The sequence below is a fragment of the Diabrotica virgifera genome, chromosome 5 (genome assembly GCF_917563875.1).
Source record: "Diabrotica virgifera virgifera chromosome 5, PGI_DIABVI_V3a".
NCBI classification, from domain to species: Eukaryota; Metazoa; Arthropoda; class Insecta; order Coleoptera; family Chrysomelidae; genus Diabrotica; species Diabrotica virgifera.
This window is the reverse complement of record NC_065447.1, coordinates 23,448,706-23,473,102: the sequence shown is the minus strand read 5'-3', so window position 1 is coordinate 23,473,102 and position 24,397 is coordinate 23,448,706. Positions and strand designations below refer to the sequence as shown.

General features: G+C 32.8%; 1 protein-coding gene across 12 annotated transcripts in view; it reads right to left on the bottom strand.

The window, feature by feature from the left end:
- The window catches only part of LOC126884956 (uncharacterized), a 110,631-nt gene that overhangs the window by 38,390 nt on the left and 47,844 nt on the right, over positions 1 to 24,397 (bottom strand). For 11 of the 12 annotated variants that reach the window (XM_050651324.1, XM_050651327.1, XM_050651326.1 and 8 more), the window contains 2 exons: positions 24,175 to 24,243; positions 19,002 to 19,082 (listed from right to left, as the gene is read on the bottom strand). In XM_050651324.1, coding sequence (XP_050507281.1) covers positions 19,002 to 19,082; positions 24,175 to 24,243 — 150 coding nt within the window. Of the gene's footprint in view, positions 1 to 13,193; positions 13,574 to 19,001; positions 19,083 to 24,174; positions 24,244 to 24,397 lie in introns of those variants that run through there. The other variant, XM_050651333.1, reaches the window with a different exon arrangement.

The window sequence follows — 24,397 nt, the reverse complement described above, 5'->3', positions numbered from 1 at the left end:
GGGGAATCTGTTACCAGCGCACCCAGCAATGTTAAAATTTGCACAAAGGTTACCTTTATTAGCTATAATTTGTTTTTCCCAAAGCTTTCTAAATAATTAACTGTTCAGTGCGATTAATAAATATTGAATCTAAGTACATGTGTACATGTTTTGAAAAAACAAAATTGGGACCCATATTAGGACTTTCTGCTCCACTGTTTCAGTTACTAATAGGAGAATGTGCGAAATATAACGACTTATAAATCAAAATATCAAATTATAAGCTTTATGTTATTACAAGCTTAGACATTATTAGTTAAAATTCTACAAACTGCCCTTTCAGTATTTAAATTATAAAATCGTTTTATTTATTCAATAAATTTTCAGCAAATTTTGTTTAAATTCATCAACAATTTAATTATAAGGACTAAGTTTTCACTCTAATGGCATATAACATATCCCACCAGAATGAAAACAATGGGAACCTTCTCTGGTTACACCTCCGAGGCTTCTACAATTTGCAAGCCATACGGATGCTGAGACTAAGGAAGATGAGGGAATTCTACAATTTACAATTCACGTCACATCTGCTCAGCGCGGTAAAGTTCCAACGAGACTGGTTCCCTTCATACTCCACACAGAGTAAATGTAAATCAAAAATGAATAACCATTTTCAATTTCGTTGCAAAACGAAAATACAGCCGAACCATATTCCAGTCCAATCAGAGAGTGCTGCAAGCACCTCACCGGTTTCGAAACTTATTAGTCTCTCATCAGGAGGCACATATGCTGCTCTGCCTGATCCAACCAAAACAAACCCCAGCGTGCAGTCCCGAATTGCAACGAACGAAATGGCATAGATGCCCTAGCGGCAACTGCTAGCAAAAGACTAAGTTTTCACTCTAATGGCATATAACATATCCCACCAGAATGAAAACAATGGGAACCTTCTCTGGTTACACCTCCGAGGCTTCTACAATTTGCAAGCCATACGGATGCTGAGACTAAGGAAGATGAGGGAATTCTACAATTTACAATTCAATTCGGGACTGCACGCTGGGGTTTGTTTTGGTTGGATCAGGCAGAGCAGCATATGTGCCTCCTGATGAGAGACTAATAAGTTTCGAAACCGGTGAGGTGCTTGCAGCACTCTCTGATTGGACTGGAATATGGTTCGGCTGTATTTTCGTTTTGCAACGAAATTGAAAATGGTTATTCATTTTTGATTTACATTTACTCTGTGTGGAGTATGAAGGGAACCAGTCTCGTTGGAACTTTACCGCGCTGAGCAGATGTGACGTGAATTGTAAATTGTAGAATTCCCTCATCTTCCTTAGTCTCAGCATCCGTATGGCTTGCAAATTGTAGAAGCCTCGGAGGTGTAACCAGAGAAGGTTCCCATTGTTTTCATTCTGGTGGGATATGTTATATGCCATTAGAGTGAAAACTTAGTCTTTTGCTAGCAGTTGCCGCTAGGGCATCTATGCCATTTCGTTCGTTGCAATTCGGGACTGCACGCTGGGGTTTGTTTTGGTTGGATCAGGCAGAGCAGCATATGTGCCTCCTGATGAGAGACTAATAAGTTTCGAAACCGGTAGAGGTGCTTGCAGCACTCTCTGATTGGACTGGAATATGGTTCGGCTGTATTTTCGTTTTGCAACGAAATTGAAAATGGTTATTCATTTTTAATTTAATTATAGTTCGTTCTGAGTGTAATTGTTAATGGATTGGAACACTATTTGCATTGTTTGGATTTTTAATACTTTTTTGCTGTTAATATTAAACTTTAGATGAGGTAAAGTAACTACTATAGTTCAGTAACAAATTTTATTAACAAACATACATATGAGTTGGATTAGCACAATATTTTATAATTACAAGTCACAAAAACAACTTACAATATTAATCCATTCTTTCACGGTTTTTGCTCTAAATTTTAAAGAACCGCTTGGATTGACATGAAATTTGGCATACGTATAGCTTACATGTCAAAGAAAAAAAGTGATATGGTGCCGATGTGTGCTTTTGCCCTGGGGGTGACTTTCACCCCCTATTGGGGGTGAAAAAATATATAATATATGTCCAAAATAAGTCCGGAAATGGGTAAACTGACTAATTTTAAGTAACTTTTGTTCTATAGAGCTTTTTCGCCAAGTCAACACTTTTCGAGTTATTTGCGAGTGAAAATGTTCATTTTTCAACAAAATAACCACATTTTTGGACGGTTTTTCGCAAATAACTCAAAAAGTTAGTATTTTGTCGAAAAAACGTTCTTACCAAAAATATAGCCTATAAATAAGTAAAAAAGATGGTGTACGCGTTAGGCCTCTGGATCCTGCAGAACCAGAGTTATAGCCAATGAAAAATAGATTCATATTCACCAAATTGCAAATAGAATATTTCGGCGTGAAATATCCAAAAAATTAAGCACTTTTTGGGGAGAACCCATTATAACTGTTTTAAAGTGTTTAAAAAAACTTTATTTTTGTTTTTACAAAAAGTTTTTGGCATTAAATTTGAGCAAGTTACACTCAAAACAAAGTTGGTCCCTTTTGTTTTTGCAAAAAAAAAATCGAGAAGACCACCCCCTAATTAGCAACTTAAATGAAATTAATCGTTACTGCTCCACAAATTATTTTACTTATGTTGTGTTTATATGATCTGTAAGTTTCATCGATTCAAAGTGCTTATTTTTGAAAAAATTTGGTTCCAAAGTAAAATTTTTAAAAATTTAAATTTTGAAAAATATGCTTTTTTTCCAAATAACTTAAAAATTGTTAGAGATACCAAAAATCTCAAAAAACAAAAAAAGTCAGATTTGTTTTTCTGAATATCATGAATTTTTTTATTTTTCTGTTAGACAAAAACTGATTAAGATTTGGTGTTTCTAAATTTGCATACATTCGTGATCAGTGACTCGTTCAACCCCTTTTAACTACAGCCCTTTCAATAATAAGGACTTTGAACCGATGAAACTTACAGATCATATAAATAATATATATACAAGTCAAGAAACTTGTGAAGTCGTAGCGATTAAGTTCATTTAAGATACTAATTAGGGGGTGATTTTCTCGATTTTTTTACCAAAAACCAAAGGGACTAACTTTATTTTGAGCGTAACTTGTTTAATTTTGATGCCAGAAATTTTTTTTTTTTATAAAACAAAAATGAAGCTTTTTTTTAACACTTTAAATAAGTTGTAATGAGTTTTCCCCGAAATGTGCTTCATTTTTGGATATTTTACGTTAAAATATTCCATTTGGAATTTGGCGAATATGAACCTATTTTTCATTAGCTATAACTCTGCTTCTACTAGGTGCAGAGACGTGATGTATACACCATTTTTTTGGATTTTTTACAGGCTATATTTTTACTTTGAATATTTTTTCGACAAAATACTTACTATTTGAGTTATTTGCGAAAAACCGTCTAAAAGCGTGGTTACTTTGTTGAAAAAATGAACATATTCACTGCCAAATAACTCGAAAAGTATTGACTTAGTGAAAAAACTCTATAGAACAAAAGTTACTTAAAATTACACAGTTTATCCATTTCCTGACTTACTTTGGACGAATATTTTTTCACCCCCAAAAGGGGGTGAAAACCACCCCCAGGGCAAAAGCACATATCGGCACAATATCACTTTTTTTGTTTGACTTGTTAGCTATGTGTATGCCAAATTTCATGTCAATCCAAGTGGTTCTTTAAAATTTAGAGGTTTTGCAATATTTTACCGTTAAAGAACGGACTATATTAAGCTTGTATTTGAACTTTATTTATTACTTAATGGGGTAATTTATTAATTTTATATTTATAATGCATATTTTAGCATTATACATACTAAGGATTTCCACAGTTTTCACTGTATTCCTTCACTCAACGGTTCTCTCCAGTCCTTTCCGTTTTACCAGTCCCCTTCCTGTAGATTTCTTCTGTCTATTGCTTCGTTCGCTTCATCTCTGAAGTATCTTCGGGGTATGTCTCTCTTCCTTCTTTCTATCGAACTCCACTCTGTTATTCTATTTATCCAACGATTTTGGTCTGCTCTTCTAACATGCCCGGACCAGGTTGGTCTCTTCTGTTCGATGTAGTCTGTTATATCTGAGTTTATTCCTATTCTTCTCCTAATCTCTATGATATTTATTCTATCTCTTCTTGATACACTACAACTTCTCCTTAGGGATTCCACCTGTGTTGCTCCTTATTTTGTTTTTGGTTTTCTTATTTATTGTCCAATTTTCACACCCATAAATGAGTGTACTTCTTGTCATAATATTATATAGTTTGCTTTTGGTTTTTATGCTGATGTTTTTATTCCGCAGTATCGGATTAAATTTTCGTATGCAGTCTCTTGTTTGTCGTAGCCTATTTTTTATATCTTCTTCCGTTGTTCTTTTGTTTGATATTATGAAACGTAAATACTTGTACTTGTCTGTACCTTGGATTTGTTTACCTTCTGTATTCTCAGTTGTTAGGTATTCAGTTTTCTTTAGGTTTATTTCCTCCCATTCTTTATGTATTTCTGTTTCAGTATTCTCATCATAAAACAGGTTAGCTTCATCTTGTGCGATTACTATTTAAAGGTCAGCAAAACTTAGAGTATATTTATTCCTTACTGATATACCCATTACTTCGCACTTTCTTTTCCATGGCTTCAGGTTTTCTTCCAGGAATTTTTTGAACAGGGTAGGTGATGTGGAACAGCCCTGTAGTAGTCCTTTTGTCGTTTTAAATGGACTGTATAGTCTATTGCCCGTTTGTTAGCTAATTTGTTATTCTTGTAGAGTGCTTTTACTGCTTTTATTAATATTCGTGAAAATTCGATATCTTTCATTGCTTCCCATAGCATGGTTCTAAGTTTCGAGTCATATGCCAACTTAAGAGTACAAAAGCCAGATGGACGAATTTATTTTTGGCCATTCTTTTTTCTATTAGTTGTTCGACTGTGTAAATGTGATATGTGCATGTTTTCCTTGCTGTGGTCCAAAGACCATACCTAGCTGGTCTTCTTCGATTTTATCCTTTATATATATTTCTAATTTTTCCTTTATGGTCTTTCCAGAGAGTCTGCTTATAAATGATACAATGCTGATTCCTCGTTAGTTTTCGCAGTTTCTTCTATTTCCTTTCCATTCTGCCGGTAAGTCTTCTCCATTCCGAGCTTTCTCAAACATTTTGTGTATCATGCGGAATAGCTTTTCCGATTCGTTTTTTATCAATTGATTTGGTATTCCGCCTGGGCTTTCTGCTTTTTTTTTTCTTTAGAGTTTTGATCGTTCTTTTTACTTTAGCTAGCCTTAATTCGATTTAATCATGTGTATAGAATTCTATTCCGTCTATTTATGATTCTTTGAATTGGGGTCGGTTTTCAGTTAGTAATTTTTTATAGTATTCCTGCCATTCGTTTTCTTTGATTTGACCAATCTTGATTTGCTCTGTCTTATTTCTTTGGAGCGACTTTAAGATACGCCATGACTCTGAATTTCTCGTTCCTCATGTGCTATTCTATATGTGTGCAGTGTGCATGTTTTCCCCATCTTTTCGTTTACCACTTTTATTCCACTTTTATTCCACTTTTATCGTTACCGTTTTTCGTTTACCACTTTTCTTTTTGCTTCTTTATTTTTTTTTTCGTGTAGAGTTCCAAGTTCTCGTAGTCCTTTGCGTTCAGCTATCAGTAGCTATGTTCAGGTATATGTATACAGGGTGTCCAGAAACTCTACCAACACACGAAGACAGGAGATTTGTAAGATAATTTTAAGACAATTTAATCAAATTCACTTGGTCCGAAAATGCTTCCTAAGTGAGCTAGAGCTCTTCGAAGATGGCGTCTTTTAATTAGTTTTTCTTAAATATCCCCAGATCGGTTTTAGTTAGAAAAACGAAAATTGGTACACGTATTTATTTCCAGATATAACTTGATTCCATCCATTGTGAATTTCTAGTACTAGTCATAGGCGTCCGTTTTGGGTGGGGCAAAGGTTATTGTATCGCATAACTTTTTTGTCTTTAACTTTTAAGCTTTTTTGACACTAGATTATTAAATTATGAGGTATTCTAGTACTAAAAGGTACTCTTGCTTTAAGTCAGTAGGGCACACCGTTTCCTAGAAAAATCGATTCGAAAATTTTTCGTTTCCTGAATTTGAAAAAAAAATTAAATTTTTTTTTTCAAAATAAACGGTGTATTTTACCAACTTAAAGCAAGAGTAACTTTTAGTACTAGAATACCTCATAATTTCATAACCTGGTGTCAAAAATTCTTAAAAATTAAAGACAAAAAAGTTATGCGATAAAATAACCGTTGACCTACCCAAAACGGACGCATATGACCGGTACTAGAAATTCGCAATTAATGAAGTCCTAAATAAAAAATTTTTTGAATTTTTTTTTGATATTCAAAAAACGAAAAATTTTCAAATCGATTTTTCTAGAACACGGTGTATTCTATCGACTTAAAGTAAGAGTACCTTTTAGTACTATAATACCTTACGTTTTAATAATCCAGACTCAAAAATGCTTAAAAATTAAAAACAAAAAAGTTATGCGATAATATAACTGTTGCCCTACCCAAAACGAACGCCTATGACCGGTACTAGAAATTGGCAATGGATGGAATCAATTTATCTCTGAAAGACAACTATGTGTACCAATTTTCGTTTTTCTAAATAGAAGAATTCTGGAAATATTTAAGAAAAACTAATTACCAGACGCCATCTTCAAAGAGCTCTAGCTCCTTTAGGAAGCATTTTCGGACTAGACGAATTGGATTAAATTGTCTTAAAATTATCTTAGGAATCTCCTGTCTTCATTTGTCGGTAGAGTTTCTGGGCACACTGTATAAATATGTATATTGCTATGACATTTTATACAATTATATTTAAATAATTTAAATCAATTAGCGTCTCTTTGCAAAGACAATGACGTCGACTTTTCAAAGTAACAAGACACTTACTCAACACACACACTTCACATTACACCCGAGTTAATGATAAGTTATACAATTACGTGGCTAAAGGTTCTAGTTCTAAACCAAGGCCAGAATCAGAGAAAAGAAAATAATTTAAATGCGTTAATTAAATTTGAACCTAACTTTACAGACAAAAGTTCGTTTCGTTTTAAAATGAATGTTTCAGAATATGTGTATATATATCCAGTTGTAAAATATTAACGTTTTTCATGCATAGTTGATTTAATTAAAGAGGATTTAGAGCTTTTAGAGTATTCATATGCCTGTCTGTGCTTTTTGTGATTTATTTAAACTTTCTAGTTGCTGCACTGTCTAAAAGTAAAGTTTTTTAGGGTCGTAAATGGCAAAATGATTCCTCACAATGGTATAACGTGAGTTCTCGATTTTTTATCTAATTACATACATAAGTTATAATTTTCATTATGTTAGTTTTATATTTTTTACATTTCCAATGTGTATTTTAAGATTCCAACTTTAAATACATCACCTTTTTTTGTTTCTATTCTGTTGTGTTTCATAATATTCTGTAACAAATAATTTTATTATACAGGGTGTTTCATTGGGAAACGGAAATACTTTAATGATGAATAGAGGTCACCGAGCCGGTTCTAGATATACTACATTTTTTACCCTACCGATATTTTAAAACCGAGTTACAGGGTGTTTTATCGATTTTGCCCATTTTTTCCTAAGACATAACTTTAGAGCCACTCTGTATATATTTTTGATATTTGGTACACAGATGTCTCATTCAGAACCCAAACGACCGGCATACTAACGATAAGAAAAATCTAGGTCCGGATTAACCAAAAATTATATAGTAATTGTGACCTTAAAACAACACCCTGTACATTCAAATTTTGAAAATCTGTTTGCACATTTCAAAAGAGCACAAAAAACTAAGTTTAATGGTTTGCTTCAGTTTTTCGGCCAGACAATTTTATGACTTTAATTATATTGAATTTTTTAAGAACTCTGATATTAAAAAGCAGGTATTATTAGCTTCCAGTTACAAATTATTAAAGTTAATGAATAAATGCCCATTTTAAAAATAATCAATACTTATTTACCACATTGGAACGACCCAATTACTAATGACAAGGAACATCCAGGTGCGGATTAACAAAAAAATATAAAGTAATTGTGACCTTGAACCAACACCCTGTATATTGAAATTTTGAAAATTTGTCTGCTCATTTTAAAAGACCATAAAACCTGTGATTAAAGGTTCATTTCAATTTTCTGCGCCGTTGATTTAATTACAGCAATTTTGAAATTATATTGAAATTTTAAAAAACTCAGATTAAAAACCAGGTATTATTAACTTTTAATAATTTAATGTTAATGAATCAATACTTATTTTAAAAATACTTAATACTTATTTACTACGCTGGCTTCATGGATTCTCTGTATTTGTAGCAGCTGTATGCACATCATTAAAAATTAGAATTGCGAGAATTGAGATATTTTAATGATTTAGTAAACAATTAAAAAAACGGCTATATCTAATAAAAATAAATCGTTTAAACAATTCAACAACTTAACATAAATTAAAAATATTTTAACTATAACAGTTGCTCAAAATTTCCGCCATTTTGTTTGATACTTTTCCTTGCTCGTTTTAAAAGATTTCGAATAGATTTTTTAATTACATTGGGATTGTTCATAATTTTTCTGGCAGCTTCGTGTTACCTTGACAGAATTCATCAATATGATTTCAAAATTACCGTAATTAAATTAACTGCGCAAAAATTTGACATGCACCTTTTAACGCAGTTTTTATCCTCTTTTAAAATACGCAAACAAATTTTCAAAATTTAAATATACAGGGTGTTGTTTTAAGGTCACAATTACTTTATATTTTTTTTTTGTAAATCCAGACCTGGATTTTTCTTGTGATTAGTAATTGGGTCGTTCCAATGTGGTAAATAAGTATTGATTATTTTTAAAATGAATCTTTATTCATTAACTTAATATATAATATAATAATTTATAAATAAAAGTTAATAATATCTGCTTTTTAATGTCAGAGTTTTTAAAAAATTCAAGAAAATTTCAAAATTAAAGTCATAAAATTGTCTGGCCGAAAAATTGAAGCGAACCATTAGACTTACTTTTTATGCTCTTTTCAAATAATCAAACAGATTTTCAAAATTTGAATATACAAGGTGTTGTTTTAAGGTCACAATTACTTTATAATATTTTGTTAATCCGGACCTGGATTTTTCTTATGGTTAGTATGTCGGTCGTTTGGCTTTTGAATGAGACATATGTGTACCAAATATAAAAAAATATACAGACAACCATAGACAATCGATTGAACTGGTCGGCTCATATTTCACAAGTAAAGGCGAAGCTGTCTAGTTCATTGTTTCTTATTCGTCAACTAGCAAGGGTTGTCAGCTTTGAGACATTGAAGGTGACATATTTTTCTTTATTTCACTCACACCTAAGCTATGGATTAATCTTATGGGGCAATTCAACAAATGCTCTTCAAATTTTCAGGATGCAAAAGAAAGCTATCCGGATTTTAGCAGGAGTTAGTTATCTGGAACATTGCCGACCTCTCTTCATCAAATTAAAAATTATGCCGCTACCTACTCTGTTGATATATCAAGTTCTGACTGAAATTCACAGAAAAAGGTCCCATTTAACAAAGCAGTCTGATGTTCACGTTCACAATACGCGATACTCTCACTATTTACGAACAAATCGCTCTAGATTGCGTCTTTCAGATAAAAATTGTCTTAATTATAACTACTACAATATTTTACCAAAAGATATTAAACAGCTAAGCTGTAACAGTTTCAAAAAAGTAATAAAAAGGTATCTGTTGAAACATTGCTTTTATTGCTCGGAAGAATATATGACTCATTGCAGAACATCTACTGAAATGCTTACCGTGACACAAAATATTTTTTGTTAATCTATATTCTTGTTTGTGATACATATTTATAAGTTGTGTTTTATATTTCTGTTTTATATACCTTGTGATTTTATATACCTTGTAATTTTTATATTCCTTATTTTGACTTTGTAATTTTGACTTGCTACAAACAATTTTTTTTTTGTAAAGTAGTTAAATAAATCTATCTATCTATCTATCTACAGGGTGGTTCTAAAGTGGTGGCTTAGGAAAGAAATGTGCAAAATCGATAAAACATCCTGAAACTAGGTTATAAAAGTTGGTAGGGAAAAAAATGTAGTATATCTAGAACCAGCTCGGTGATCTCTATTTACCATTAAATTATTTCCGTTTCCCAATGAAACACCCTATATAAGAAAGCTTTTATAAAGAAAATCCACTGAAAATTCTCAAAATGAACTAAAACTGTTTAAATTAAATCGCCACACAAAGTCTGTTGGCTTTTTTATAGGAGATAATTCTGTCATTTACTGTTTTTGCTTAATGCTGTGAAATTTAACCTAACCTAACCACTTTATTTATATTGCATTTCTCTGACTTTCTATATTCGCGTCTCAGTAGATCTCTATCCTGAGCAATATGCTTCCAATTTGTTCTGATTGTTTTTTTTTATGTCAGTAACTTATCTCATCTGTGATCTTTCTCTTGGTCATAAGATCTTTTTGATCTTACCCAGTTATTCCTCTCTCTATCTGACAATTATATACCTAATATTGCCCTTTCTATTGTCCTTTAGCTGCATTTACATTTTGCAAGTTTAGTGCAAGTACATTCAGCCACTAAACTTGTTATGTGTAAACAACAGGAAAGTGCTAGCAAAGGCACTTTCTTATTGTTTACACATGGTAAATTTAGCGGCCGCAAGTAATTTTAGACAGTAAACTTGCCAAGTATAAATGAAGCTTTTCTGTTGTGGTTATAGGTTTGTTCTAGCATCAGTTTCAAACGGTTTGAAACCATCAGCGGATATCCGACCAGCGCGAGTAGAGGGGATAGCACTGGTGACTGTTTTATGTTCCCTCACTGACCAACTATTTTCTGACGGTTTCTGACTAGTTTGACTGTTTGCTAGAACAAACCTAATGTCTTGATTAGGTTGATGGTTTGGTATATCGTTTTCACCTGCTGCAGCTTTTCAAGTATTATTCGAATTTACTGTGTATTTATATAAATTTCTTCATTTGTGGTAATTTTTGGTGTCTCCGGTTCTAGCATCATTTGTTATTCCTCTGTATGAGTATTTTAGATAGTCAATTCATGTAGGTATCATTCATCCATTATCCACAAAGATAAAAGTTGAAAGTTTACAGGATGACTCCACAAGATACATATTCTAAAGAAGCTGTACGGACTCATCGAAGCTGTAAGGACCAAGTTCTGACATTGACAACTTTTATAGAAGCTAGTTTTCAAAAGAAACTAAAGACAACAACAGTATTCATAGATCTAACAGCAGCATATGATACTGTTTGAAGACAGGGATTAATATATAGATTGGCCCGTATTATCCCCTGCAGAAAGATAATTAACCTCATTGACAACATGCTGACAAACAGAGCCTTCCAGGTGATAATGGGAAAGGAGACGAGTAGACAGATGAAACTTAACAATGGCCTTCCACAGGGTTCTGTCCTTGCTCCTTTACTTTTCAGCCTCTATATTGCTGACATACCTGAAATCGAATCTCGGAAGTTTGGATATGCTGACGACTGGACCCTTGCAACAAGCCACCAACCTTTAGAAACTACAGAAATCACTCTCACGAATGACTTATCCATCCTCAGCGAATACCTTAAGAAATGAAGACTACAACCAAGTACTACAAAAACTGAAGTATCAGCTTTTCATCTCAACAACAAGCTGGAAAACAGAGAATTGCGAGTGCATTTTAATAACAAGCTGTTGAAACACAATAAATACCCGAAATACCTTTGGGTTACCCTAGACAGAACGCTCACATTCAGAGAACACCTGACGAAAACATCAGCAAAATTGAAAACACGCAACAATATAATACAGAAACTCTGCAACAATACATGGGGGTCCACAGCATCATCTTTAAGATCCTCTGCTCTTGGCCTGCTATATCCGGTGGCAGAATAATGTGCACCAGTGTGGCTAAATAGCAGGCATACCCACCTGGTCGACACTCAACTAAACCGTGCTATGCGTATGATAACAGGCACAATTAAGCCCACCCCTACAAGTGGCTACCTACCCTTAGTAACATAGCACCACCCAACCTACGCCGCGAACATGCCCTGGTTAAAGAATATAACAAAATAATGGACAGTCGTCAGCTTCTAGTCCACAACGACATCCCCAATATTCTTGGAAACAGTCTCCGATCCAAGTTACTTCCTCTACAATCTGCTCAAGCGCTGCAGCAATCCAACTTTTACTTAAATACCCGAAGAGAGAAGATTGGGAAAGTAAGACAGATCCGCATTACTATAGTCTACCTGACATCATAGAAAAACCTAGCGAATTTGAACGCCCCGTAAGATTTGGGAAGCCCTTAATCGAATTCGAACAAACTGTGGAATATGCGCCGACTCCCTCTACAGATGGGGTAAACTTCCCTCGTCTTCTTGTGACTGCGGCGCTGCAACTGTTGCAAGGCAAGGCAGATGTCAAACAGGACATCTGTTTGTGATGCATTGTATAATGCATGAATCTAAATATATTCTGTAATGTACTTACGCCATTCGCTAAAAAGATATATTCTAAAGACATAAAAGCAAGAAGCAGAAAAGTATTTATAGTATCACTGAGAGTGATGAAAACTGGGCAAAAATTAAGTCTAATATCTTAGCCTCAGCCAAGGAAGTTATTGGTGAAATAAATATAAATAAAACTAAATCGTTCCCAAGATAAAGAACTCCATGGTTTTGTACAGAACTGAAGAAAAAATGTAAAGAAACAACACAAAAGGCATACGGTAATTACAAGACAATAAGAAACGAAACACGTGCAGTAGTGAGAAGAATAAAAAAATCAATATTCGGAATGATTTTTGAAAGAAATGTAACATGGTTTTTATGCTCTGCAAAAGGAAATATGCCGCCTTATAAGAGTTCAATGAAGGGAGGAAAATGAACAAAGAGACCCAAAATACAGAAGATTATTTTTAGGTTATTTCAATAATAAACCGAAAGGATTAATTTATACCGTACAAGAAAAACGGTAATCAAATTACAAATTATTACTGATCCTAGAATAAATAGACTCATTCGATTTTGATGTGAAAATAACGATTATTTCCTCTTTTTATGATATTAGGATGTTTTTTGGATTATTAATAAAATAAACAACTAGAAACATTTCAAGAACAAAATATATTAGGAGTACTATTTATTACATATGCGAGTCCGCACTAGGACGCTTAACTGTATAGAAAATGTAGATATGTCTAAAATACATAGTGTTTAAGTAAGATATTAACAATATATTTATTAAGTAAAAAATATTTAAAAACAATGCTTATATATTTTATTTCTGCGTAAGTGCTTTCATTGGCCATTTGTTGTTTTCTACGATTGCCCGGGCTAGGATTTCTTTCAGTTTGGCTTCTACTTGCTTCGTGACTGCAGGCAGTCCTTTTTCCTGAACGGTTTTTATTAAATTCTTAACCCACTCGATAATTGCTTCGACTAATTTTTTTCCTTCGCCTCCTTTTATTAGAGCATTTAGGGTCTCCTGAAAATAAGAACGGAATTTACTACCCCAGGTCGTTAATATTCGATCTACAAACAGTTAGTGAACAAATTTTACTGTGCATTCGGATAAATAAATAAGGAATTCAATGTTGGTTGTCGTTCGAATATTTTTCTAAAAATATACAGTCACGAACTTAAGAAATCATTGTCCTGTCCAATAGAAGTTATTCGTCTAATACAGTGTTTTTCAATCTGTGAGTCGCGACCCCCAGGGGGGTCTCGAAGCCTTACTCGGAGGGTCGCCGACAGAAAAAAAGATTTGAGGTTCTTAAAACACAATTTTAGTGGGAAGGATGTGCTTGTTTGTTTTTAAAAGTTTATCAGAATATGCCCCTATTTTTTAAAGTTTACTAATCAAATCATTTTCTAATTGCAGTCTATTTATCTTTTTAGTTTTAATACCCTTGAAGAAAATCTCAATTCACACAAGTATGAAGTTGCGAATTGCACTAATAATTTAAGAGCTTCCCTTGCCAGGCTTTCGATATTGGTGTTTTATTTTTATCCAAAATACGTCGACACTTTGTGAATAAAATTCTATTTTAAGCATGCCATCAGCAGCTAAATCGAGAAGACATTCTTTCATTTTATTTGTTGACATCAGTAAGATCTACTGATGTTTCCAACAAAGAGTTTAGAATCCAACAAAGAGTTCAGAGTGCATCTCTGGAAAGTATGTCAAAAGTTGCGCTTGTAAATTATGCAAGCTCTGTATAATGCAAGGAATGTGAGCCGATACTGCAAAACTTTGGTCTGTTGAATTATCTTCATCAATCTTCTGAACACATGGAAAAGACCCAAACATTTTGTTTTGCAGAGAGGTTGACCACAAACGAAGTTTTGTGTGAAATCTTGTTCAAACTGTTAAGGTGACTAAATAGATCTGCCAAAATTCTAATTTCAACAGACAATAGGGTCAGAAAAACCGTAAGCATATTTAGATTTGGCATCTTTTAAGAACATTAACAATTTCAGCTCTCAGTTCCAGAACTCTTATCAATACCTTTCTTTTGGATAGCCAACTGACCTCTGTGTGATAAAGGAGATTTTGATAAGGCGAGTCCATATCTTCACAAACGATTCTGAATAGCCGGGTTTGGAAAGCTTTACCTTTGATAGAATTTACAATTTTTATTAGCTCCTTGAGCACGTTATTTATATCAGAAGGTACTACCTTAGAGCCTGTCGATAAAGAAAACAGTGTGTCCATGATATGTTTGGCATTATAGATTTTATTTTGTAATGAGCCCGCTATTTTTGCCATTCATAGCTTTAACATCATCTCTAGAAATGGCGAAATATTTTTCCCAATCAATATTGTAGTTGCAAGTGCTTTCTAAAAACATATCGTACAAATACTGGCCAATAGTGTTTGCAGGAAGTGCTTTGCAAAATAAGATTTCTTCCGTGATATTGTCATCTGCTTCAAAGCGCACAAATACTGCAAACTGTGCACAGTCGGAAACACCTGTAGATTCGTGAAATTCCAAAGCAAAATGTTGGCTGTTCTTTAATTTTTGGCCCGCGTGAATAAAAGTTAGATGTAGCAAAATAGGAAAAAATTATTACCTAACGTATGTAGTTTTTGATTAAATTTTTTCTTTGGCTTGCCATGACACCAGGGGCTAGCCAGAATATTTCCACCTGTAAAGGGGTCGCAAAATCAGAAAGATTGAAAAACACTGGTCTAATATAATTTGAATGTAATATATCGCTACTTGCTTATTGTGGTATATTTTATTTTATATATAGATCATTTGCCTAATGAGGTTTTTTGGATCAATTGTATAGTTTTAAATGATTAATAACAGTCAACAGGAACAGATCGTTTACTTTAAACAAAATTTATCTTTATTTTTGAGCAAGGTATCTGATGCTCATATTTTTTTTCTTCTTAAAATCCATCGTCTCGTCGAAAAAACAAACTGCGGATTCATCACATCATTCTGTTTGTTTATCCCTAATTATTACATTTCTCCATAAGCTTCTGTCTTGGTTCATACCTTTATCAATAACGAACTGACAGTTTCGTACATCATAACTGGTCTTGCGGCAGTTTTCTAGAATGTTCTCTTCAGTTTCATTGAAAACTTTCTCTCACACTATACACAACTCGCTTCTTTATATTCATGCATATCCTCTAGTTCCGAATTAGTGTGTAATATGGAAGTACTTAAACTATTACTATTCAGAATCATTTCATTATCCAAATATAATACTTCAATTATATGTAGTAACTTCAACTTTAAATTTAAATGAAAATTTTAAATAATCTCTTTTTGGCCTAATAAATGGAAAGAAAAATAGAAAGAAAACGTGTACCAGGCAGACAAGAAAAAATAACCCGGTTGTGTAATAGCAAGGATTGGAGAGTACTAGACCTTAAACATTAATAAGAAAAGCGCATGAAAGAGATGAATTTGCAGAAGCCCCTACTAGAGACAGCACTTAATCTCACTTAGGTCTGGATCCCGCGTACCAAAAAAAAGTTGATTAATAGCAAGCTGAAAATTTGTTAATAGCTTAAGGGTGTCTAGTCGGACAAACTTTGATATATTGGAACACTGGAACAGGGGTAGTTTTAATTGTGGAACAGGTTAAAAATTTGGAACTGTCAGACCACGAAAACGTCAGGTGTATTTTGTCCGACAGAACTTTCAATTGATTTGTTACCCTTTCATTAAACTCTCATGCAAAAATCAGACTGCTATTACTAACCAACATGATTTCTGTTATTTGACATGTTCTTCGTGTTCCACTCATTAAAATGCCCAGTGGGTGATACAAAGCAGTCTGATTTTTGCATGAGAGTTTAATGAAAGGGCAACAAATCAACTGGAAATTCTGTCCGACAGAATACATCTGACGTTTTCGTAGTCTGATGTTCCAAATTTTTAACCTGTTCCACCATTAAAACTTCCCTTGTTCCAGTGTTCCCATATATCAAAGTTTATCCGACACCGTTAAGCTATTACCAAATTTTTAGCTTGTTATTAATTAACTTTTTTTTTTATGAGGTATCCAGACCTAACTTGTCTAATGGGTTGTGACTGTTGCAAGAAAATAAATTAGAAAAGGTATTGACCTAATTATCAAACTGACTTTTTCCTTCTTTTTCATTTTTGGAATAAATACCTTGTGGTAGGGGAGCCCAAGCGGGGATTTTTGCAGTTACTCGAGCGCGTCAGATTATCATATGGGGAGAAGGTACCTGGTACCTAGTACTCTGCAGATGTACCTCTACCATATATTGGCTCTTAACACAGGGAAGTTCGTTAAGGGGACCCGAAAAAAAATATATCCTTAAAAATACTCGAAATTGTCATATTAATGTAAGGTAAGTAAAGCCACAGAATAAATAAACACACAGAAGCGAAACTCCTGCCGAAAACGGTAACATAATTTTCATGCTCATATGTCAACGTAACTGGTGCAACCTCATTTTGCGACTGACGTGACAGTTGTTTATAGTTAAATTTTATATTTATATATATTTTATGTTATATTTTATTTATATTTTATAGTTAAATTTTATATTTCATATTTAATTAATAACTACTTGTCAAAAATATTACCTAATTTGGAATGGTATATTCCTTAGGACATCAAGTTCTATTCTGTAACTGGTGCACAAGGTCAAATATTTCGGTCCCAACAAAATCAATGGAAACGACAGTCAGATTCACTTCTGTGTGGTTATTTATACTGTGGTAAAGCATATGCAAAATAGTGTATATTTCAAAAATCTGACGATTTGAGCGGGCCGTAAGGAAATGGGTGAGTCAAAAAGTGTCACAAAAAAAGGGAATATTTCGCGAAATGAACATCATATCGAAAAACTAAAAAATACGTCTTTAATATTTTTCAAAAATCTATTGAGTGGTGCTAAACATGACCCCCACGTAGAGGGGGGTAAATTTAAAATTTTAAATACAAACCCTGCGATATTTTGCAAAATGAACATCAGATCGAAAAACTGCAAAATACACTTTCAAAATGTTTTTGAAAAATCTATCGAATGGTACCAAACACGACCCCCCACTACAGTGGTGTGGTGGGGGGTTACTTTAAACTCTTAAATGGGACCCCCAAATTTTTATTGTAGATTTGGATTCTTTACGTAAAAATAAGCAACTTTTAAAAATGGAAAGTCCCCACTAAAATGGAAAATTGTACTTAACTTTTTTTGGTTTTAAGATCTAATAATCACAACCCAATAGGTCCCCATAACACTTAAGTGACTGCCAATTTAGTATATTTTGCTCTCCTACCATTGTTAAATCCTTCATATTCATAATCACATATTATTATATTTGTTTTTGTTTGAATATTGTACAGTACCAATTTATGAAAATTCCTTGTTACTACAATGTCATTTTTTAACGTAACCGATTCCCAATTATTACTGGATATTTAATTAATTTTGCTCTATTTTAAACTTTTTTGATTATTTAATAATCAGAAATAGAATTTTACAGAACAGAAATAGATTTTTAACTTTTTGTATTCACATATTGCACAAACTGTGACCTAAAACGCAAAGCTTTCTCTGTCTATGTAGTAATATTTGCTCATCTTCAGATACGCGCATGAATCTACAAACTAATATATGTAAACTCAGAAATCAGCATAATTTATATTATTCTTTTTCTTACTGTGGTGGTAGCTTCAAAAGAGTACTCTGATGATTAGTACAAAAGTGAAAAATACAGAAAACCATTTTTTTAGAAAAGTGTAAAAAACTTTAAGTAAATTTTTTTAAAGTGCTTTGATAAATTATTTTGGTTTTTTGAGTTTGAATCTACATACATATACTTCCGTTATTTGAGGATGGACAAGTACCTTGAAATCTGAATATACTATCTTGAAGTCTGAGTAATATTTAACTTAGGGAAAACGTTTAGTTGGAAATATTTAACTTGTGACTTTTTGTTTTAGATAAATAGTTCCAACATCTTGAGATAACTGTAAGTAACTTATTTATTATATTTTTAAGTGGTATTTTTAAACTATTTAATCAGATGTCCTGAACACATGTAATTGAACCATAAGGAAATTAAAGGTGTCATATTGAAATTGAATGACTACAGAAATATAAAACAACTATTATTTATAAACGAGATTAATATGAACAAACAATTATAAGAAAAAAGTTCATATTTTTTCATTTCGCTATGTCTTAATAATATACGAGTTAATTCTTGACTAAAGGTGTATGCTTAGTACGATATGGGGAAGATTCTAAAACTTGGAACAAAAAGTTTTGCATAAGAGCTCGTATTATTTTTTTTTTGTTTTTTTTTTTAATCTTTAGCTAAGTAAGACATTCTATTTCCTAATGAAACTGCTGAACCTTATGATTTATCAAATATTTAACACACCCTTAATTAAGTTAAGTTGATAGTTACCTGAACATTTTTTTGCACTGTAGCAATCCAACCTCCAAGTCCCTTCTCTTTGAACGCCTTTTGGGCTTCTTCTGCATTTTTCTAAAAAAATTAAAATTAAAACGTTAGTTGACCTTTTAAAACTTTTGTGTAATTGATTAATATTTTATACACCATATCGGACCACTTCTGGCTAAATAATGTGTCTTTAGAAAAAATATAAAATTAATGTATATAATTTATCGACGAATACAGTAAACCACGAAAAATTAATAAATCTCTTAAAAAGAACGGGAACACAAAAGCATGACTTCATAGACCAGGGCTCATATGTAAAAATATTAGTGTATTTGGACGTTGAGAGGTGACTCAAATTTTTTTGCAGAAATTGCTTGAAAATAACTCAAATAATAATATTTGAGTTATCCTTCCTCTCAAAAATTGTTTAAATAATCAAAATGTCAAAAAATTAAGGAAAATCCTCCCTCTCATAAATTGTTCAAATAATCAAAATGTCAAAAAATTAAGAAAAAATTCGATTTTTTTCTTCATTTTTTGATTATAATTTTAAAAGTATTCATTTCCGAGAAAAGTTGTACTGACATAAAAGTTGCGTAATTAAATTTTCTGCAATATAGAATTGGTTCCATACCAATACAAAACATACCAAAACCATACAAAAACAAGTATTCGCATTTTACGTTTTTCAACCATTTGTGCTACACTTAGGACCTTCATATTTCACTCAGAAAAAACATATGACATATTAAAACAATACTATAAATTTCATTAAGATCAGTTCGATAGATTTTGCAAAATACAGTTTGCTATCTAGCTTTCGCAAAAAAAATTCATTTTTGCAAAATGTTACAGGACTCAAAATAAAGCAGATAGCAAGTTGAATTTTTTTTGCTTATAGAAGTGTATCGTACCTTCTATTTACAATTTGCAAGACTAAAATCGATTAACTACTACGGCGTTAGGAATTTTTAAATAATCATTAATTATTGGTGCTCCGCGCAGGACAGCGGAAAATTTGCTCTGATTGGGCATTCCAATGACCTTTGATAATGATTGATACATTTTAATTTTTATTACATTTCGATATAAATAAATAAATTTGTTTATTGCAAAATAAAAACACATACTCTATCCTTTGAAATAACACCTTTTTAAACAAAAACTTTCTTTGTTAATATATTTTAACTTAGAAAATAAAAGTTCATTATTTTTAAACATATTCAATTGTTTAAACGATATTTCTCAAACAATAATAAAATTAGTTTGATTTTTGTAGAATTAAGATATTAAAATACAACAAAATATAGAGTAAGAAAATAATATATTAAATAAAGATTGGAAGAAATTTTGGTGGAAATCAACTTGTGTGAATCTAACACCGCTGTCCTGCGCGTAGCACCAAAAATTAAGGTTTATTTAAAAAAGTTTCTGACGCCGTGGTAAATAATCGATTTTAATTTTGCAAATTGCAAATGAAAGGTACAGTACACTTCTATAAGCAAAAAGAAAATTAAACTTGCTTTATTTTCAGTCCGCAACATTTTAAAAAAATGAATTTTTTTGCGAAAGCTGAATTGCAAAATTTATTTTGCAAAATCTATTAAACCGATCTTAATGAAATTTACAGTGTTGTTTTAATATATCATGAAGTTTTTCTGGGTAAATCATGAAGGTCCTAAGTGTAGCATAACTGGTTGAACACCGTAAAATGCGAATACTTGTTTTTGTATGGTTTTTTTTTTCGCAATTATTGCTATTTTGCAACAAGGGTGACTATTTTTTAAATTTTTAGCCAATTCTATATTGTAGTAAATTTAATTACTCAATTTTTATGTTAGTAGAACTTTTCTCAGAAATGAATAGTTTTAAAGTTGTAATCAAAAAAACAAAAAAAAATCAAATTTTTCCTTCATATTTTGATATTTTGATTATTTAAACAATGTTCCGGACTATTTTGAGTAGGAGGATAACTCAACTATAATTATCTGAGTTATTTTTAAGCAATTTCTGCAAAAAAAATGTCACCTCTCAACGTCCATCTCAAAACAGATGCGATCTGGACTAATAGTCAACTTACATGAACGACCAAATAGTGAAGTCAAAGAGGAAAACAGTACTCAGCAATTTAGCATACTATGAGGTGTTTGTTCGGAATGTGTTTTGTCGCCGATATTATTCAACATTTACTTTTCGAGCATCTCTGTAGAGATCCACAAATCGTATAGACATCTGACCCACATTTACCTCCACAAATCGTATAGACATCTGTTTCTGGCTGCATGCTTTCATGCTTTGTTAAATGATATACCTCCCTCTGTTTCAGCTACTTCTCAGCGCCCTGTAATCCTGTAAAACTCTTCATAGCCTCCGCCCTTCATACTTAGATAAAATTTTATTTAACTGCACTGATACCGAACACTCGTGGAATACCGGCCCGACACCGATATCAAACGATATCAACCGATATCAACCGAGTAGATACAATACCCAAAATCAAAATAGGTACTCGCCCTGATACGATTGGTATGAAGCAACGAAGTAATCAGAGTAATCAAAGTAACGATTTACCTCTCTGTATAGTAATCGTTACTTTCGGTATTCGTAGGTAACGAGTACTTTTTAACGAATAGTTACTTTTTCAACATCACTAATAACAATTCATCTGCATAATCCAATCCATTGACAAAAGTTTAGAAGCCATGAAAATTTCTTCCTATCAATTCCACTTTTTCCTCGATCTTTTGTTAAGTATTAATTGCAGATAGTCGAACCTGCTTGTCGGAATAGCTTTCGTGCCAAACAAAAGTATTCCTTTAACCGGAATAACCTAATAACCGATCACTGATGGCTAGTAGAAACGTTTCGGGACTTCAAGTTTCTATTGCTTAAACCGAGATATTCCTTTAACCGGTATTCTAATAAGCGGGTTCGACTGTATCAGGTATCTGCTACATCTCATTGGATATTCAAGCTTTCTCTTTTTTATCATCTTCATTAAGTCACCTGACCCTGGATCTATTTAAAACTTTTATGTTTGATATGAGTTGAACCCATGATATTTCAAGTTTTCTATCTCATCTATTAGATCCTATATAAAGACCTATATAAAGATTATCAACGCCAAGAACCTGTTAACCAAATCTCTGAGGAGGTAGAAGAAGAACCTGATATACTTGAAAATGAAGTAAGACTCGCGATCATTAAGCTCAAATATAATAAAGCACCAGGTCCAGATATGGTAACAGCAGAAATGCTCAAAGCCATAGAAGAAACTGGCGTAAAATTACTTCATCTACTCTGTAACCAAATATGGCATTCTAAACAATGGCCTGAAGACTGGACAAAATCTACAATAACAACAATTCATAAAAAAGGTAGCTTCCATAAATGCGACAATTATAGAACTATTTCTCTCACATCACATGCCAGTAAAATAATGCTACATAATATAATCAATGAGAGACTAAAAACATTCCTTCAAAGAGAAATTCCACAAGAGCAAACTGGATTTACCAAAGGTAGAGGTACTCGAGAACACCTGTTGAATATAAAACAGATAATCAAAAAATCTAGGGAATTCAATATTCCACTGTACATATGCTTTATAGATTATCTTAAGGAGTTCTACAGGGTCAAGTGGAGACACTTATGGCAATATTAAAAGAAGTAGGCGTATCCCAACACCTTATTTCGCTTAACTGAACTATACGAACACACTACTGGATCAGTTAAAGTGCTTGACACACTTTCAAACGAATTTCATGCAGAACGGGGTGTGTCAGACAGGGATGTATAGTATCTCCACAATTATTCAATATATATGGAGAGCATATTATGAGAAGGCACTTGAAGGATAGGAAAAGGCATCTTAATAAATGGTCATAAAATGAACAACCTACGTTTCGCAGATGACACAGCCCTTCTTGCAAATAGTCAAGCAGAGATGATTGATCTTAAATCTTACACGACTGGTTGAAAACGAAAGTCAAATATTTGGTCTGCAATTAAACATATCAAAGACAAAGAATATGGTAGTGGATAGACTACATAACAATTATCCACACATAACCACAATTGATCGGTTTGAGGTTGTGAGCTCATACTTATATCTGGGGTCATTAATCACAAACACAGGGTCACTACAGGAAGAAATAAAACGTAGATGTGATCTAGCAAAAGTCGCCATAGCAAATATGACCACAATATGGAAGGACTGTCAAATTTCAAGAGCGTTAAAGATGAGGTTGATCAACTGCTTAATATTCCCAATACTGACCTACGGATGTCAATCTCGGACCCTGAGAAATTCGGAAAGAAGAGAGATAGACGCCACTGAAATGTTCTGTTGGAGACGAATGCTACGAATTCCTTGGACCGACCATAGAACAAATAATTGAATTTTAAGAGAGCTAAAAGTTAGTCAATGACTCTCCAATAAAGTCCATCTTCAACAATCAAAATACTTTGGACATGTTATGAGAGCATACACAGAAAACGTGGAAAGACTCATTAAACAAGGAAAGGTGGAAGGCCGAAGATCACGAGCAAGATCCCCAACAAGATGGATTGATCAAATTATGGGAATATGCAAAATACCTATGCATGAGTTAAAAGAAATGACCAGAGACAGAGATCTTTGGAGACGGACAATACACGACACCACGTCGACCACTACACTCCCTCCGGGGAGGAAGTGAAGTGGTGACTGAGGATTGAAGAGAGATCCCATCTATTACATCTCGAAAAATTCTAATTTGTTCATCATATATTATTGACCTTCATGAGCCAGATTTCACGTCCGTATAGTAGTACAGGACAAACATAATATTTTAAGAACATAATCCTTAGTGGTACGTTCAGCTGAGAGTTGCACAGAATACATCAAAGTTTCATAAAAAATGCTCTTCATGCAATTTCTATACGAGTTTTTAATTTATTCATCAGGATTTAGAAATATTCATCATTTTTCCAACATCCCAGGTATTTAAAACAGTTGACTTTTGGCTCATTGTTGATAATTAGTTGCATAGGGACAGCGTCTTGTTCAGTAACCACAAGTGAGTTTGTTTTTGATGTATTTATGCCAAATCCGTTATTGGAGCATTCTCTTCTAATATTTTTTGTTAAAACATAATTGATTATCACAAAAAGTAATTAAAATAATTAGTCTTACCTTAAAGTTAAATGGATCATTGGCAGGGAACAAAGGCTTGGGCTCTTCTGGTTTAGTTACTGCTTCGGTCTAAAAATATAAATAAAGTAAATTAATTATCTTCTTACATCAAATTATTTATTTTGCACACTATTCATAATTATTTTAGATAAAGAAGCAAAACAAATATTATAAACATTTGAACCCGCTCATTGGAATAGCCTTCATGCCAAGTAAAAGTATT